This window comes from Coturnix japonica, chromosome 3 (assembly GCF_001577835.2).
Source record: "Coturnix japonica isolate 7356 chromosome 3, Coturnix japonica 2.1, whole genome shotgun sequence".
Lineage (NCBI taxonomy): Eukaryota > Metazoa > Chordata > Aves > Galliformes > Phasianidae > Coturnix > Coturnix japonica.
The window spans coordinates 32,674,760-32,694,818 of record NC_029518.1 but is presented as its reverse complement, the minus strand read 5'-3'; the positions used below and the strand labels follow the sequence as shown (position 1 = coordinate 32,694,818).

Here is a 20,059-nt window from a genome sequence, read left to right as displayed (position 1 = left end):
CCCCTGTGAATGGAAGCTACCCCTCTGAAGTGAGCTAAATACTTTCTGTGTTTTTAAATCCCCTCCACCTGTTTGCACATAATTAATTACTAGCATTCCAATCTAAAGTTTTACAACTGGAGGTGATCTCTACTTTTTGTCTTTTAGTGTATAAAACACATTTTTTGTTGTCAAGATTTGATAGTTCTGTAAACAGCTTAAATTGCAAAGCTTTAGATTGCATCACCGGTAATTTGGCTCTTCATGGTGGTGTTATGATGAAAATAAATGTTCTGTAGTAGACTCCAAGCTTTTTTTTACCAGGAAACATATTTCTTCACATTTCCTTATAAGTTTTTTATTTACCTCTTATTTAAGTATTTTTCAGTTTTGTTTTTTGGTGTTTTTTTGGTGTTTAAACACACCAACAGATTAGACTGTTACTGTGAAGAGACCAATGTCCAATGCAACAGTAGTTCTGGAAATTACTATGACCCTCATTTGCATGTATATGCCAGCTGTCTTTGAAGGCAGAGGACAATTACACCTTTCAGTTCATGCAGAATAGCTTGAAATGAGGGAATCAGAAATTATATGATAACGCTTCATCTGTTATTTGTTGGTCTTCTGCTTTTTGTAAAACATAAGCTGAAAATGACAAGTTGAGAAATTATCAGGAATTCTAATAATAAATTAATAATAACTAGCATGAAAGAAATAGGAAAACTGTGTGAATACAAAAGTTCAGTTTAAACTGTATGTCATTGCTGTAAGGGCAAGAAAGTCTTCATTTAAACTAGTCTGCATAGCAACAATGACAGAAATAATTTCCAGGCAATATAAATACTGTTTTTGAAAATTGGTCTGTGTTAACTGCACACATTACACACATCAAATAGATGATTACTATCAGGCTTTTATAAGTAACATTCTTTACAGTGGCTCATTTTTATGTTAAAATAAAAACAAAACCAAAACAACACAAAACCAGCTTCTTGCCTGGAGCTTTGAATCCCATCTTGCTGTGCAGTGACTGTAGCATTGTTTTGCATTTCTAACTAGAATCAAGTAAAATATTCCACAACATCACTTCAGTCATTGATTTTAATGACAGCATGTTCTATGCAGATGACTGGCCTGGTTTGGCACTATGTTGTAGTTTGGCTGTGTGCCACTCGAATTTCACAATGATCCATGTGAATTAAAGCTGTTTTAATGTAGACAGAAACGAACAACTGGAATTGCAAATTTGATTGTATGATCACTTAAAAACAGTCTCGTTTTGGGGAGAAAGAACAATACAGCTTGCCAAAGAAAACTTTTCTAACTTGGCTTCTTCTGTATAATATTATGTTGATTTATGTGAGGAAATAAGTACAACATTTTGAACTGAATTTGATGGAATGGCAAAAAATGGGGTGTGGACAAATTCATGGCTATTTTATAATTAAGGCAGTAGATCTGTTTTTCCTTTGTTGAAGCCAGCTGTATTTAAATTGCAGTAACAGTAATTACAAGTTCTAGATTACCTGATGCACAGAGGAGTTATGGATTTTATGTTGTGGTCCCAGAAGGGTAACAACTGAACCTGAATGAACAGGGTTGGCTATTTTACTTCAGTCTGTGGCAATGAATGACTTTTTGCTGGCATTAAGAAAGTATCATAGTGGGTAATGAAACTGATGTTTCCAAACCTTCACGAAACTGGAATGGAAGAACTAAGGGACTCAGTTAATAGAGAGAAGTTTATCCTTGCACTCATTTGAGTAGAAGTGATTTGCAAAGAGGCTAAGAAGAGGGTCTGTTACATAAAATGAATGTAAGAGTTCCATCAGCTACTCCAGGTTGTAATTAAACTAACAAAACAAACCCTTGCCCTTTCTAATCTCTGTTGGCTGTCTGTAACACATTTGCTGCATTCATCTGTTTCAGAACTGATCTGTTGTCTTCAAATATAAATTTGTGAAGAGAAATTTATCCTGCTTTAGATATAGAAGGAGGGGGGCGGGGGGAGATCTACAAATCTGAGTTATCATAAAATGAAACCTGAAGTCAAACCTATGTTAACGTTCTTTTGGTCTCTCTCTTATTTCCATGGAATGCAAGACTGCTTCTCACAAAGGCCACTTTATGTCATTTCTGCAATGTGCTAATGTCTTCTACACCCACTTGCTGTTCTAGTACATTGTCTGCAAGTTCATACAAAGATCTTAGTATAGATAAGTATGTGAAAATTTGAGAAAGTATAATGGAAGCCTGTGTCTGAGGCATATAGTAGAGCTTTTAGATACTTTCACAAGGTTGTCTTTTTTTTTTTTTTTTCATTCTGATTCATGTGATTATGCACATAATATGGATTTGTATCTCCTGGCATACTGAGGAAAGCATTTATCATGCAGCTGTTATTTAGGACTACCTACAGTTTATGCTTTCACTGATGATGTTTGTTAGCACTAATACCAATGTATTTTATCTGATGCTGGGTCAGCGTAGCCTCTTCTAACTGTCCAAGAGCAACCCTCATGTGATTATGGTATCAAACACTCCATTTAGTTTTGTTTTTCAGAGTCTGATGGAAATGCTCTCTTTGTTTTTTATTATTATTATTTTATGCCTAGTAAACCCAAACCTGAGGCAAGAATATGGGCAACAAAATTGCAAACCTCCAGTCCAGCTACAGTAAAATGTGTTTGAAAATGGACTGCAATTCATTATGGAAAAACTGCTGAGTACTGATAAGCTGCTTTAATGGTACTGTGCCAGCACTGCAATATGGTATTCAGAGAAATGTGGGTAATATCACTGGAATGCAAGGCTGTAACAGTGTTGTTTTGTTAGAGTCTCATGATTAATACCTTGATCTTCTGGAGCTTCATTGGAAGTAACCAGTTTTGGTCATGGGTTGAGTGACTGAATCTCCCAGGCAACATCCACCTGGGCAGCAATAATATTCTAAGGTCTCAGTCTGTCTTCTTCCCTACTGATCTCTTCTAGGGAATGAAGATATAAAAGAAAAAGGACAATTTGTTGCACTGCTTGTATCTGATGCCTAGCACCAGCATTCTATTCATCCAAATGGGAGCTGGCTAAAATTAGTTGTTAAGGACCTTATTTGCTTCACTGGTTTAATTTTTGAAAAGAGCAAGTGAATCTACTAGTGCAAATTTATTTAAGTTTGAATCGATTTCTTGTATCTAAATACAAGAAATTGTTGTCAAAATATTGCTAAATTGTTAAATAGCTTATTTTATTTTATTTTTGAGACGGGGATTGGGGGAATCCTGAGTTGTTTTCCAGATGTCTGTCTTCTTAAGAATTGTGTAGGTTCTTTTGAGCAGGGAAAGACAAAACCCAATTCTACTTCTTGAAGCAGGCCTCACTCTTTTCCTCTGTGCAGTGTATTTAAAGAAACATAATGTTGGCATGGAAAAGTATCTCTGTGAATATTTTAGGCTGCTTGTTTACGAAGAATCAAGCTCTAATGTGAATCATGGTAATAGAAAGTGTGAGAATAACAATTAGCCAAGATATTTTGTTTGTGCTCTAGTTAAACCAAACTCAGGATATGACCAAGAGTATTCTAAATTACTCCTGCCAAAATGTGAACTTACATAAGGGGTAGTGATGATGAAGCATATACACGTGGGTGTTTTTGTGACTGTGATTATTTTCAGGCCTAATTTAATGCATAATTTTGTTGTGGTTAGGTGGAATATGACAGTTTCTGGAAACTGATGAATACAGTTTGTCCTTTGTGGGAATGAGATGAGTTAACACAAGGAGCACAGGGCTGAAGCAGTGAGGCACTGTGCAAGGAAGGTGATGGATTTGAAGACTTGACAGCGTTGCCTCATTCCTCCCTCTTCAAGTGTTAATACAAGGCAGTTTACATATCGTTAAGTGCTTCAGAAAAGGCAGCTGAAGGAGCGGTGTCATGCTGTTGTTTTCTTTAATCAGCAACAACTTCCTGAATTCCTACATTGTTGTTCCTGTGAGGGATGTTAGTAACAAGATGGCCTGTGAGTAGAAGTCCACTACCCTTCATTTGATTTCCATGTTGCTAGTGCCCAGGATGTTTCTCTCATGTGGATGGAAATGGCTATGCTCCCTGAATATAAGTAGGAAGTGCGCTAAAATATCTAATGTGTCGTTTTCAGATAAGTACAGAACGTATCTTATTTTATCTGTAGATGTTTATGCTGTGAAACTCATGAAAGCAGCTAGTTATTTTGCAAGAGTAAGAGGCAGTGTGCAGCATCACAGATGTAATGGTGAATCCTAATATGCATAAAATTAAATGGAAATATATAAATTCACAAGGCAAAATTGTTTGGAAACTTAATTTTGGTGTTTTGACATATGTAGCTAAATTGTGGTAGGAAAGCATTGTTAGAAATGAAACTTGTCACTGACATATTCTTATTTGTCATTTTAAAAAAAAAACAATGTTCGGTCTCAGTATCTATAGGAGTCTTGTTAGAGATACCAGAGCTCTGAAACTGTTACAAATTTGAGTCAGGAAGGAGCACAGATAAGTTTATTGTGTAACTAATTACAGGTTGTAGCTTTGATTCTAGAGTTCATTTGGCACTGAGATCTGACTCGGGCATCCCTTGAAATGCATAATAAATAGTAGGTACCAGGGCAAAAATAACTGTTTTATCCTTTCCTCTTCCTAGCAGTGACAGGGGATAAAGTCACTGCACTAAAAAAGGCAATGCTGTATTAGCATTATAATTAACTTTGTTAACATCTGCTAGCAGTCATGGAACAGAAGTGGTTTTCATTTAAAAAAAAAAAAAAAAAAAAAAAAAAAAAAAAAAAAGAAACAAACTCCAAAACATATTGTGTTCATAATAGAGGGTGTGGATCTAAACACTCTTTTTGTCATGCAGAGTCATGACAATATAGTATGCTGAGAAATAGCTGAGGAAAATATTTGATTACATCAATAAAAACAGAAAATCCCACTTAAGCACATATCTTGTGCTGTAAGTTTTGTTTAGATGAAGTCTAGAAGAATATGTCTGAACAAATATGCATGTATATATATATATATATATTTGTGTGCATGTGGAATGTAGTCCTTTTTCTTTATGTATTGTATGAACACAAGAGTCAGCAGTTTTTCATGGTGGGGATTATTACACTAGGGCTGCCTCGTTCCTGTATAGGAAAGAAAGTAAAGCACGTTGGAAACACAATGGCTAGAATGAAGGGAATCAGTTATTTGTGTCCCACTTTGGATGTTTTCAAGTTCAGTTGTGTTCTGTGACTTGTGACTGCTTGGAACAGTATTTAAAATTCTCAGGTAGGGGTAGGATGGGCTTTATTAAATGACAGATGAAATGTGGAATAGTTAGGAATCAAGAAATTTTACAAAATTGGGTTATAAAGAACATCATACTGTGTGTATCAGTTTGGACTGAAAAAAAAAGATTTTAGCAACAGCTGCCCAAAAAGACATCAGAGGCTTTTCTTAAAGAGCTAGACAAAGAAATGTCTTTCCAGCAGCCCGTGGAAAACCTGGCACAGAAAACCACCTTCATATCACAGATCACTGCAGAAACTAAAAGGATAAAAATGAACAGTGTGAAATGCTTACTGAGAGGAATCTAAGCACCTGGGAAATGCAAACTGGATGTTGCCAAAGATGCATATGGTGGTTTGGTTGATGGAAATACATTGAGAGGTTTAGTAATGTACTTCTGTCACTCATAGTACTATTGCATTAAAATCTGAAGAGAAATTAAAGTGACGTGAAGAGAAATTAAAGTGACTGTTGTAAAAGTTTGCATCTTGTTAGTGTTTTCAGAAAGATATTTTGTACTGCATACTACTGTTGAATTATAGTTGGGAAATTGTTGCTTTAGATTTTAGTTTCTGAAAGTCATTTAGGGGACGCAACAAGAAACATTCTTACCTCTCACTGTATATAAGATAGAATATGTGTAGTGCAAGGCAAGGAATTTTATTTATATATATACTTTGTCTCAGCTTATGCTGAGTAGTATATTTGTCATATTAGAATATTCAGAGTGGCAGAAAGATAGAAAATCTTAGCCACTCTGGAAGCAAAATCTTAAGGAGCTTAGTGCTCAAGTTAGGAAGATGGAGTGCCTTAAGGAAGATGGAGAGCTTAAGAAACTTGTTAATTTGCAAGAATTTAGACAGAACTGTCTTAAGCTATCACAAATACTTTATATTTTGAAGTTCTGGTGATAACAACGTTTTAATACCTGCTTTTCAAAAAGTAATATGTTCTCGCAAATGATCCATGCGGTCTGAGTCCTCTCAATTTAGACTGCAACAAGTAATGCTTTGGGATAAATCTTCCAGAAGAAAATTGTATGATATAATTAACTACTGGCCATATGATAAAAGGCTAAAGAAAAGATGGAATGTAATGTAGTGTGTTTTTTTTTTAGCAATGGTCAGTAGGACTGCATTGATAACTTTTTATGTGAAGCTGCTTTCTAGACAGTGCAGAAGTTGATAGGAAGGAATTGATCCATACATAACAAAATGCTGTGGATCTCTTACCCAGATTTCTGTTGGCTTTGACAAAGGACACTGACTTACTATTTCTCTTTTTCTCTATGGAGGAACAACTCCATATGGGCCCACTTCTACCTGTGGTAGTGACAGCTTGCTCAGGCAGTGGGATTTCCTCATAATGTTGTTGTAGTTAATGCTATAATTGGTGGTGTTCCTGTGTCTAGTAGCATGTTCTTCTTGGGCTTCCTGTTTAAAGATATAGATGCATAGTTCAGTCTTGGAATTCTATTTATTTGAAAACTCATTTTACTTGTAGCATCCTTTCTGAGGTGTCTTTTTACTTCATTAAATATGTGGTATTTCCTTGTCTACTTGATTTCTCATGGATTCTCATTTTCTGATTTTGGTAAACCTTGGCCTTTTCTGTCAAGGCCTGAAAGAATTTCACTGCTGTTTGTGTGAGGTGCTGCTTCTGCCTCTCCTGTGCTGCAGTATTGGGGATGGCAGCAAAAGCAAGATTATCTTCTGAGCTATAGCTTGTACCCTTCTCACTAAAGGGAGAGCACAAGGTGCCTGGCTCATTGAGGGCTGCCTTGAACACCTGAAGCTGATTGTATTATGTTTCTCCTTCTGGGATGGACCATTTGTTCTAAGTTGAGCCAGTTGAAATCTCAGTGATATGGTTATTTGAGCTCTCTTGCACAATTCAGAATCTGTTTAACTAATCAGGGATAACTTTGGGACTGAAATAAAGGAAAAAGTTTACATGCTCAGGGGTAGATTTACTTTAGTTTTAAAATATATCTAATATCTAGTCAAGTTTATTCACATAAAATTTCTAAGAGCATACTTCTATAACGGGAGGGAGGTTGAGTTGCCAAAGGATTTGGGGAGCTTGATACAAGAAAGTCATGGTGTTTACTGTGATAATCACGTAGAGGATTGACAGAAGGGAAAGTAGTCATAGGCAGTTTTACTATGGCTGTTTTTTGAGTCTCTAAATGTTATCAATCCAGCAATACATACTTTTCTTTTTTCTTTTTTTTTCTTTTTTAAATTATGTACTATTGACTTTGTAGTTATATTGAACAGTGCATAGGAAGGAATGGAAAACTGGGAGGAGGAGAATAGTGTTTGTATATGTTGTTTTCCTAATTCTGTTGTTTAAACAGTCTTTTTTCTTTTGATTTCTGTGTTTAAGAGCATTTGTTGGCTCAGTTCCTATAATCCATGTGAACAGAAACAGAAAATCTGCAGATGGAATATCAAAGGAGGATAGGATAGGCCTCTAAGGCATTTTAATGCATACCTAATTTTAATAATACTTTAATTACTAGAATAAGAAAAATACGTATTTTTACAGTATATGAAAATATAGGAAATTCTCTGTTCTTTCATTCCATATAAAAAGGAGTATACAGGCATTTAATGTAGATATTAGCCATTACACTGAAATAAAGGTGAAATGAAATATTATAAAGACAATCATGGGAATTTCTACTATAAGCTTAGATCTTGACATATTTTGTAGTTATTAAGGTTTAAGTTATCTGGAAACTAATTTATTATGTATTTCATTCTATGTGTATTTATAGTGGAAGGATTAAGTTATTGTTTAGTTGTTATGAAGCTTTGTTGCATGTGCTGACCTGTTTGGTGATATTCTGTGACTTGCATAGCAAAACTGAGAGAAAACTATTTTGTGGTTTTAAGGAAGAATATATTGATAAAGATTCAGTCCACTTTAAGAAAACAAACAAACAAAAAATCCTCACAGGATGAGAGATCTGAAAAAATATTCCAGTCTAAATCAGCAGAGGATTAAAAGCTCTGCAGTGAAAAAGTACAATAAATGAGTTCTCTAATCCAGGAATAGTGGGTGTAATCTTTCAGATCAGTCTTCAGGAGAGTAAGAGACTAAATATTTTTAAGTGCAAGTATATGTTTAATATGTGTTTGTGCAGGGTTGAGTAACATAGTCATCTCTTTTTCTCCTGAAATAATAAAGCAAATTTATAGTTCTTTTGTTTTCCAAGTTCCCTCTGTAGCGTATCTGTAATGCTTCTTCCTCAGCAGACATATTCTATACATCATGTAGGCTAACTGCTACAGTTTAGCTGTAAACTATGACATTCAAAAAGAATATGTAGCGAAAGGAAAAATATAAATATTAATAACTCAAGGATCAAAAGTCTTACAGTTGTTTAATATGTGAAATGCTAGCCATGCTCTCTCATGTATGTCTATGGTGCGTTAAACAGCAGAAGGGTGAGAATGAAGTGTGACATCTTTATGCTAGGCATTAATCAGCAAGCTTTTGCTTCCCATTTTGGGGAAATCTGATGAGAAAAACACTTACAATTAACTATTTAAGAAATTACGTGTAGTTGCTGCATTATCTTTGTCTCTCAGAAAAGTTTGTCCTCTTCCAGCATTTTGGGAAATATTTAATGCTGCACAGTTCAGGTGTTTTGCCAGATAATTTAGGCTTAAGTTATGATCTTGATGTTAGAGAAGGAGACAGAAAGCATTTTGGAATTATTGCATTGCCTAACTTCAGACTGCTATGAAAACCAGCTTTTCTATTTCCCCATTTGTGTTGTGATTTTTGTTGTTGTTTTTAATTTATAGAAATAGGTTTGCAATTGTAATCTTGTGTGGACTGAAAAATTGTAATAGGGCTACAACTGTCTCTCTATATTTTTTTCAAGCTAATAGAAAACATGCAACATAGATATAGATCATTTCATCTTTCTTTTCCTGTTTTCTTGTCTTATGTTCCAAAAATAGAGCAATGCCCATGGTACTTTTTGCTTCAAAGCTTTTTGAAGACCTTTCTTGTGTGAGCATTTATGAGAACACTGAAATTAGAGGCAGAGGAAGGAGAAAAAATGCAACCTTATTTCAGTTCTTGAAGATGTAAGCAGTATGTGTATGAGTCATCCGTGGCATGAACCTGAGTAGGGCTTTCAGGATTTGTTACACTGCAGTTATTCGCTTCTCAGTGGGAGAAATCAAAGTGCTAAGACCATCTCCGGCTTGTATAGGTTAAGGTTTGCTGATGCAGCTGCTCTGCTAATGGTGGAAGTGCGGTCTAATTGTCACAGGAGACCAGCAGAAGGGAAGGCTTTCGGACCATAACTCAGTGTGGCTGTCAGGCTCAACTTTACTCACTGACAGCTGTGCTCTCAGGCTTTTGCAAGTGTAGCACACGGATAGGAACCACATCTTTAAAGATAAATGTGGAGTCATAACAGCAGCCCTCAGTGAAACATTGTAAGCACTGGTGTGATGCAGTACATCAATGCATGGTTTTTTTTTGTTGTTGTTGTTTTTTTTTTTTCCAGTGTCTGTGATTACAGTAGTTCTTTCTCCTGTTTCTCTCTTCTTGTCATCTCTATCCATCTCTCACTCTTTCCTCAATAAATATATAATTCCAAAGCCTACAACATGCTTATGGTATTGCTTGCTCTTAAGGGTTTTATTGCTCTTTGAAAGGTCGGTCTTCTATGCAGAGAAAGCTATAGCGCGAACTGATTTAGTTAAGATTTGCCAGTGTCTTTCTGTGAACTGCACTGAACATGCTTTTAATGCATGTTCAATGGTAGTCCCATATGCAGTCAAGTCTAAGGTAAACCCATATTTCAGAAAAGAATAGTACTTTTGCATCTGCTTGAGGAGAAAAAAAATGTTGTCCTGGAATACAAGGTAACTGTAATAGAAAGACTGAATGAATTTCCTTCTAAGGTAGGCATCCTCTCCTATCAGAAGTGACTCAGTCAAGGTCACAGCAGACAATCAGTCCAGATTATCCCTACTAACAGAAGCAGTTGCTGCTGTGTGTAAGGAGAGCAGAGGAGAATCTCTGATTATGTCTAGGCTTGTGCCCAGTAGATAAAGCTTCAGTAAATCTAAAGTTGAAAATGAAAAATCAAGAACTGCAAACATCTGTGTTTATTTTAGAGAAAGGGAGGCAGCATGAAAGGAAGCTATACTAGGCCTTGTGAGTTTTTGTTTTCTAGTGAATGACTTGCATGTTCTACAATTGTTTCCAGTTGTGGTTTAGATAGTGTTTTAAGTCTCAGGGATGGGGGAAAATACTAATGTAACAAAGGAGTTGGCAAGATCATAGTTCTTCTTCCTAATGGATATGAAATGAAGAAGTAGATGACATGGAGGTGGAGGAGAAATGTTTACCTGTTGAGAAAGTATTGAAAATATTGCTATTGAAATTGACTGGAACTGAACCTCTGCCTTAAATACATCTGCAACTTTTCTTTTTGCTGTTTAAGGGATTGAGGGATTAACTTTGTAAATCTGGTGTTTTCAATTTTATGCAAGTTGTCAAAAATTCATTTTTATTTGAATTAGTTCCAGATGTGCAGTATTGGTAGGGTGCTAGCAAACTAATTCCAGTTCTAAACAAAGCTGGTTTATTGAGACTGGTGTTATAGAAGACATTTTACTATAACTCTACAGAAACATAAACTTTGTCTTCTGTGTATCAAAATCATAAATATGCCTTCTGCTTCATAAGCACCTTGCATATGGTTGCTTTGACATAACTGCAGGAGAACATAGAGGCAGTGGGGCAGTGGAGCCCACTGGCATCCATGGGCTGTGAAGGACTTTGAAGGACTTCAGTGATGGAATTTTTTTCGCAGCAGTGACAACTATGGCTTTTACCTGAAAGCAAGTGAAGGAGGAACATGAGGTTAACAAGGGGGGGGAACTACTTACTAGTAAGAGGTGGCTTTTATATGTCCTGGTTGTATGTAAATCTTCAGTCCTGTCTGGAATTGCTGTACTGCAGGGACTCACTCGGCAGCATTGGTGAAGTCGCTTTATGAAAATGAATAATGTCTTGCAGTACTGAAAGGCTTTCTTTCAGTAGAGTATCGCCTCACCCCCTTTTAAGAAAAACCATGTTGTTGTCTTTATATCTTTGGCTTTCTATTTTTTGGTGAGAGGTTTTTCTGATACTTGAAATGACCGCTCATTGTGATAGTAAGACCTAGATGCAAAAAATCAGTGGTGTGTCATTGTTTTAAATATATTGCTCATTAAGTGCTCTAAATTTATTATATTTTAATGTTGATGCAGGGATTTTTTTCACAGCTGTTTACACAGGAGCTATTTCTGTATGCACTGAAAAATCAAACATGTTTCAGCTTGCTTTTAGTAACGTGTGCTAAAAGAGCAAGCTGAATATATTTTTTGAAGTTTCAATTTCAGTCTCTGTCCTCCAGTCTCCATAAAAAGAGTAAGGAGTGCACACAGTGTTAGAACATAGATAGACAAAAACATTACCTTTGTCTTGATGACTTCTTTTTTTTTTTTTTTTTTTTTAATTCAGTGTGCATCTGTTCCAAAGGAGAGTTTAATAACACTCTAGTTTTCTGGCCTTAAATGATTGATGCTTAAAAATTAAATTTTTTTTAATTTTTTAGCTAATATCACTAAATAACTTCTACTACCTTATGTATTCAAAGGCTGAGAATACACTAGAAAGAACACTTCAAGTGCAGATGGATAAAATGGCATAAGTAATGCAGAGTAATATACAGGAAATGAAGTTCATTCATGATGTTTTCTTTGTTTTTTCAGAATCCTGACCATGAAAGTTGTTAAAAGGCAGCAGTATATAATAATTACTATACAAATTAAGCTGAGTAAATGCCAACTAGGACTATGAACAGCTAACAGAGTATTTGATCATGAGCAAGGCTGTTAAGAAATTAAAGAATGATTGGGTTGGGGGTGGGGGTGGGGGGGGTGGTAGAGTTTCATTTCCTGTCTTGTAATTTACTGCTATTATTCCTGTTCATTAGCTTAAAGCAGAAGTGTGTGGAGTGGGGGAGCATGTTCTGCAAATCCAGGAGAAGACTCTTTTAAAAATGATGACATTCTTTAAATATAGAAATGTCTGGGGAAAAAAATATGTCATGCACATAATGCTATACATGAATTTTGAATATTTGAAGTCTAATGATGAAATGTGTAGTGTTCAATGTACTTCAGATTAATGTAAAGCAACACAGTATTAAAACTTCATTCATTAGATAAATAAACAGAGGCATATACAAACAGTTCAGAAAGCAGATATCGCATCACTCTATAGGTGATGAAAAGGCAAACTAATCAGCAAGTTGATCAGAGCATAACAAAACCCGTGTCTCTTTTGCCTGCCTTACAGCATTGTGTTTAATAAAAGACTAGGAAACTTGGACTAATAATTTAGAATTATCAGATCTCTAGATGTGAAGAGGAAAATCTTAGAAATAACTTTTAATGTTTTATTGTATTGCTTATTTTTGGCTGAATTGCCACGTGAAGTTAAAATAATACAGAAACTTTGGGCTAAATCTCAATTTCTTTTTCAAATCACATCCAGATGTTTATAAAAAATTAAAATCTTCAGAAAGCCTTGAAAATTTTGCATTAGAATGAAACAATTTGAACAAAAATCTTTTTTGCATTTTTACATGAAAAAAAGGTTTTCGTTGTTTTAACAGATCAAAATGACACCAAATTGCTTGATTAATGTAATGAAATTTTCCTGGAAAATAACTTTGTCCTCCAATGAGTAAGTGGAAAAAAGTAGACTATAGAAACTGATTTAGGTATAAATTGTATTCGCAGCTAGTTCATTCTGAAACATGTGATTAAATTTATTTCTCCCTCTGCCTCTCCCAGTAGGTCTATTTCTGATCTTTTTTTTTATATATTCTGTAAATTTGAACATTGGCATCTTCTGACGTTTTAGAACTTAATCAAATAATTTAGTGTTCTTATAATGTCGATTGTACTGCAGTTTGCATATATTACTGACTTTTTTTTTTTTTAATAAGTCTCTTCCTGACTGCATATACAGAGTATGAAGATCTTTCAGACTTCTAGCACTGTCTCCTCTAATGTGCTTTATATCATACGCTCTCCTTTCGTGGTCTGGTCAGAGATCAGTGAAAACCCTTTGATCATGAAATCCAGCCCTGTAACAGGAATGGATTGCTTTTCTGATTCTTGGAAAGTTTTGTTTCTCTAAAATGTCTTGCTGGTTGTGGCACTGCATTTTATCTTGGAACACTCTGCTGGAGCTGTATTAAATATCATTTTAAGCTGAGTGGTTATCAATTTTTCCTTTTGTTGTCGCTGCTGTTGTTATTCTTTTGAGACTTTCTCCACAGTACTGGAGCACAGTTTCTTGAAGTCTAAGATTGCTTTGATTCAAAAAAACAAGCAGCAATTCCAAGAGCTGGGAGTCTTGATTCCATAATAACTTTGTGTGACACTCCTGGGGGAAAAAAGACGTATTTCAATTCTCAGTAATTGTATAGTATAAATAGGAATTTGATACTTCAATAACAACTCTTGCTTTTCCTGCTCCACAGTGCAGCCAGCTGAATGTACCTTTTCTTGAACATCCCAACTAATCAGGCTACAGATCAGACCAAATAATTAAAGCTTTTATATTAAGTTTAATTATCAGGTGCTTATTCTTCAGAATACTTTTTTTTATATTAGTTTTTAATTTCTTTTATTCATTGAGATTTTCAATAAGTGTTGCAATGCCTTGATTTTTGTACTCCATAGATAGCTACAAATTCTTATTGATTTGTGTCATCGTGTTGGCAGGACGAACTCTGCTGGAAAAGCTCTTCAGCCAGCAGGAAAATGCACCACAAGAAGAAGCAGAAAAGCTATGTTCTCGTATTATTGCACTGGGTCTCTTACTTCCATTCACCGATTGCTTCAGAGAACCATGTAATCAGAGTGCCCAGCAAAGCACACCCACTTTTGATGTAAGTACTGGAAAAGTTTTCTTTTGTCTTTTTTTCCAAGAGGGATGTAATTTATCAGTGCCTTATGATTGCTTGAGAGAGACAATTGGTCTGGAGAAGGTTAGCCATCTTAATGAAAACTGCCCTTCTAAGAATGGCCAGCCAACTTCCTGATCTCACGTAAATACACTTTTGTGCCTTGTTAAGCTTACTTGGTTTCTTGGCATTATAACTCATATCTTATTGTGCAATGTTGCTCTGTATGTTTTCAGGGTTTTTTTTTGTGTGTGTGTGTATGAATCCAGGTGCTTTGTAGGACTACCAATATTTAAATCTAATAGCTGCCTCACCAAAAAAAATGTAAATAAAAAAATCAGCCAAAAGCAACACAGTGAAAGCACATCTTAAATGAAATACAAATTACACATCTAGCAAAGACTTTTTTTTTCTCCGCTGAAAAGATATTGGATACAAAATCGGGCAAGAGTCAGTACAAATTTACTGGCATTCCAACCACACTGTTATCTCTGACTTTGAGCTGTCTGGCCTCAATACTGTTATTGATGGCATTTGCATATGGTTAAGGAATTTAAGAAGGGATAGTGTTGTAGACACTGCCTAACACACTATTCCTTCCTCTCTGATAATAAACTCAAAATTAAGATTTAATTCTATTGTTTAATACTGCAATTGAGTTTTTATGGTGAACTTATTATTGCAAACTTTTCTATTGAAATTTTAGCTTTAGTCAGTCTGTGCATCAAATTACGTGACTGAAGATAACCAGAGTTTTATCAGATCATCTCTATTTTACACATAAAGATGAAACTTGCTTAGATATGGATAGCAAGTCATTGGAATGGATATGAGAGAACTTGAGTATTTTTGACATTTAAAATATTTTTCATCTTGCTAAAGGGTAGTGTGATATATAGATGATAAAAGGAACATACAAAGAATATATCTGGATATATTTTTAAAACAAACATGCTTTCTTATATGACCAAGCTTTTCTACAAAATGTCTTTAGCAACATTGATTTTTTTGTTTTGTTTTTTAATTTGAACATATTTTCAAACTATGGGATTTATTTTTGGGGGAAATGAATTGAAGAGAATTGAACTTTGGGTATGAATATAAATGGCCTGAATAACACTAGTTTAAACATCACACTCCATCTGAACGTTTCTCTTTTATGGTTATACATACTCATAAGGTTACTGCAAGTTATGTTTTGTCCATTTGTTTAAAAGAGCTTTAGAAATATTTTCAGTTCTCCTGGTTTTAGCAAATATTCAGTTAATCTCATCTCCTTTAGAGCTTCAATTGCAACATTTACTGGAGGGTAAAAAAAAAAAATAATAATAATAATAATCCTCCCCAAATAGCAACAAACAGGATTTTAGTGTTGATCCAACCATTGACAGAGGAGTTAAATTAGCCTTAAACAATGTCCACCTATCTAGAGTTAGGAGATAGATAGTCTCTGACTTTACCCCAAAATTGGATGCATAGCCAGTCCCATACTCTTCCTTCATCTGAGTTCATCAGACGTGCCGCTTAACAGCCATTGCCTCAAGTTTCATGTTGGATACCCTCCAGTTTAGCCGGTGTCCTTTCTCACTCAGCTCAAACTGGTATCAGCAAAACCTACTGTATCCTTGTCCTGGTTGGAGCCAGGTTTAACTACCACCTCGCTTCACAGTCTTCCTACTCTGCTACATCCAGCTCTCGTGATTGTTTATTCCTTAAGGTTACTCATGGGACTGTTTTGATTTTTGTTGTAGTCTGGTTCTTATAAAGTCTTTTAAGTCACTCCTTCAGCATGTCTTTTTGCTGGATTGCCAACCTTTTTTTTTTTTTTTTTTTCCCCACTGAAATCCTTCTTTGGATCTCTTCTTTTTCCTTTTGTGACTGATCACATGTATTTCTGAGTTTTCACTTAGCTTTGTTTTTTGTATTTCTTTTCATGTTGAATAAAATCCATTATTCCTCTTTTGCTTAATGTGGTCCCACAGAATTTTTAAAGTGATTACAGTTTATGAAAATAATTTGGTAAGTTTTGTTTGCTCTGAGATCTATTTCTCATGGTCTGAAATGAATGTAAACAGATTATTTCAAAGTCATGCTTAATTTAACCTGGCTAATGCAGAACTGTCCTGTGGCTTGAAATATTTGCAGTTGTGCACTGATTATATTTTCATCTTTTTTGATTACTCATGTCCAGTAGCCACCTTTGGTTTTTCCCTCTTGTGCAAGTATTCAAACCTCTGCCTGCATTCTCAGCAACACAGCGGAGAACTGTTTCTTTCTTTCTTTCTCTTAGGATATTCCAAACTTTAATGTGTTTCACAACTCTTGCTTTTTTTTGCACTTGTATTTCTGCTTTGTATTTCCATATGGAACTGTTGCTTTCTCCTTTGTTACTGTGTGGTAAAAAGAAAGTACCAAAGAATATGCAATGAAAGCATGAATCGTCAGACAGATAACAGATCTCGTAAAATTTTTGCTGAGGATATTTTTAATCTGGTCTCATTGTGGATAGATTTTAATGATGGTAAGAAATAACATATTCTGGAAATGTTGGTGATCTTTTTGTCAAATTTCAAGTTTAATCCAAATAGCAAAAACTTGAGATCTATGATATTTTGTTGTTGTTGTTCTATGTTGGCCTATTTTTGTCAACTTTTTCTTTGGGGGAGGAAAAAAAAAATCTGTCAGATGTCCAGAATAAAAGATTAGTCTGAAAAATAAAAGTTGAGCAAAGCTCTAAAACTAACAGAAGTAGACAGATTGGGATTTTTAAGATGTTTACTGTTGAGCAACAGTGGAAGCTTTCACTCCAGCTTTTTCTATCTACTTATTTTATAATGGTGAAGAATAAGTAAACATACAATGGCAAATTTGTTCTCTAGAAATATTGCCTTTTTTGCTGGTTTCCTGCCCCTTAGAGGGGCTGCTAATTATTGGCTAATGAGTGTCATGAATTCTTAAATGTCACATTATCTTTTCTGCATGTCATTCTGCCTGTTTATGAAAGAAAATAAAAAGTATATTAAAAAAACAAAACAAAACAACAATCTGATGAATGCAAAACTTTTAGAGGGATAGATTAAGGAAAACCTATTCAAAGAATGTACTTCTAATAATTATTAATTTTTTTGTGTTACTGTAGCCTGGTTTCTTCCTTTTTGTAGTTGTGACTTTTGAAAAGTGCTCCTGGGGAATCAAAAGAAAATCAAATATACCCTCTGATTGAAAGGAATGTAATAAACTAATGCTTTGTGGAAGACTGACAGTCCCAACGACTGTTGTATGTTATTGAATAATCTGACTTACCAAATAAGTGTATCTTTTTAGGATGTTACCTCATTATATTATCTTATTGGAGCTCAACATAAGGTTTAGCTGGCTAAGCAGTTAATCTTTGGCAAGAACACATCCCATGGAATTTTTCAGACATTAATAGAATCACAACTTTAAGTGGAGGTCTATTAATGATGTATTAAAGGAGCTAGAACATGGCTGAATTTGGACAGCCATCAGTAAAGTGTAAAATATATTAGATTTGAACCTTTTTGAACACAAATAAAAGCTGGCATTCTCCTATCAAAGTGAGGCAACTATATTCAGTTTTACCGTTATTAGCAAATTCTGACTGTATTTGGCACTTGTCTGCATTTTATCCAGTTGTTGAAATTACTACTAGTTTAGAGATCTGGTTCTTAATTTTGACTTCCTACACCATAATTTCCAGGTCATTCTGTGCAGTCTTAAGATATGGGCATATTTTTTCCCCTTGTAGCAGTTTTGTGCTAGGTTTTTTTGTTTGTTGTTTTTGTTTGTTGTTTTTGTTTGTTTTTGTTTGTTTTTGTTTGTTTGTTTGTTTTTCCTGACAAACTTTCCAAGTAGTCTTGTTTTGCTTCTTAACAAAGAAAATAGTATATTGGGGATAAATTAAGTAAACAAAGAAAATTTGTGGCATAGAGCAGAGAAGACATTTTGATCTGCTGTTTTAACCTTTGTTTGTCACGTAGTTACCGTGGCAGTTGGGTTTGGCTAAATTATACCCCTCCTAAATCCTCTTCCTTTTTTGCTGCCCAATCATAATTTAAGAAACTTTTTGTCTTTTGTGGTAAACAACTCTTGAGTGTTCTGAGGAGTAGTAACATGAAGACAGTTGGATGTTCACTGAACCGAAGTATTACGTTGTCTTCTTGCTTCCTTTTTAAAATTTTAATTGCAACTTTTAAAATAATTTTTTTTATGTTTGCTGTTTGTGCATTTTTTTTTTTTGTTTTTCATGTAATTTCAAGGGGAAGGTTTTAAGTGGTAATATATTGCCTTTTTGAATGAAATTGTGGTGAAATAAATTTTCTGATTAAACAGCTTCCCCTGGAAAATTCATATTACTCAGAATCAGACTAACCACAGAACTGTACTAATGTAGGTGAAACCAACTTGTGATGAAGCTTCTTGCAACTTACAAGTTTCTCAGAAAGTGAATGAGAAAGTATACACATCCAGGTGGTCTAAGAAACAGCTGATACGCTAGTGGTTTTGGAATGTGGTCTGCCACGTGGAAGTTTGGAAGTAAGGAGAACGGATCTTCAGGTTCTTCTGTTTCATTGTGAGAGAAGTTCAATCTTTCCAGCTATATTAAAACCAGAATTCTGTAACAGGAAGACCAGGACAATAACTCTGAAATTAAATAAGAATAGTTGCTGAAATCTCAAACTACCATGTTTTCCCATGGTAGCCCTAACCAGGGCAATTTTCCCTGTTCTTATCTGTTGGACACAGGACTGAAACATTAATAAAGTTTGATGCTGTCAACAAGTTTGCTCTATTTTACTGAAGAGATTAAAATCTCCTCTAAATTATCAGTGGAAAGAAGTGTTTCATGGATTGTGGAGCTTGGGAGGTACTCCTTAAGTGTGTTGCTGAAGCACCTTAGTTTTCTAAAAGGAAGCAAGTCAGTTGAATAACTGAAGTGCTCAGTCACAAATTTAGTTCATGGGAATAGAATGCTACTTCAGCCATATATTACAGTATTCTGACTGACTTACTGATTTGTCTACCTTGAAAGGCATTTGTGTTCACTAAAACAGCCAAAGGTAGTAGAAGCCGCATTCAATGCTGCACTTTTTTTTGACAGTAGTTAGATAGATGGAGCTTTGCTACTAAACCTCTCATCAAAAAGTAAACCACTTGTCCTTTTCTTGATAATATTGATTTCTTTATTTTAAGAGCTGCTTAAAATAAAACAGTCTCCTGTTGATAAGAGCATTCTAAGGTGGATTGGCTGTAATTTCTCAAACTAAAACCTTGCTTGTCAAATTAACTACTTATATGCAGTAGGAAAAGGTAAAAGTATATGTAGTATATTAGAATGGTTAAACTTTCTGAATGGAAATATTTATCTTCCATCTGCAGTAAAGAAGATAGTGCTGCAAACATTTGCATGCAATGCGGAAGTAAACTCTTAGAAAAGTTCTTACCTTAGAAAACTTGTTTTAAGCTATGGGAAGAGAGTGAGTTAATCCATAGACCTGACTGTACAGTTCTATTCTCAACATTACCTACTATAAATGGTAAATTGTCTATTGATTAGTTATCATCAGATCCTGTAGCAGTTTGCCTCACCCATGTGCAAATGCTCCGCACTTTTAAGAGCCAGAGGAAAGTGCTGTGTAAGGACATGTGAAAACCAGAATCGTCCACGTGACATGGCATTTAGTGCACTGGACTCAGGGAGCTTTAAGCTCTAAATGTCTGCACAGAAATGAGTCCAAATAGAT

General features: G+C 35.0%; 1 protein-coding gene across 1 annotated transcript in view; it reads left to right on the top strand.

Annotated features, from left to right (window-relative positions):
- FMN2 (formin 2) overlaps positions 1-20,059 on the top strand; it is a 133,077-nt gene that overhangs the window by 5,946 nt on the left and 107,072 nt on the right. Inside the window, 1 exon segment of the mRNA XM_015857765.2 lies at positions 14,113-14,279. Within this exon segment, the coding sequence (XP_015713251.1) occupies positions 14,113-14,279 (167 nt within the window).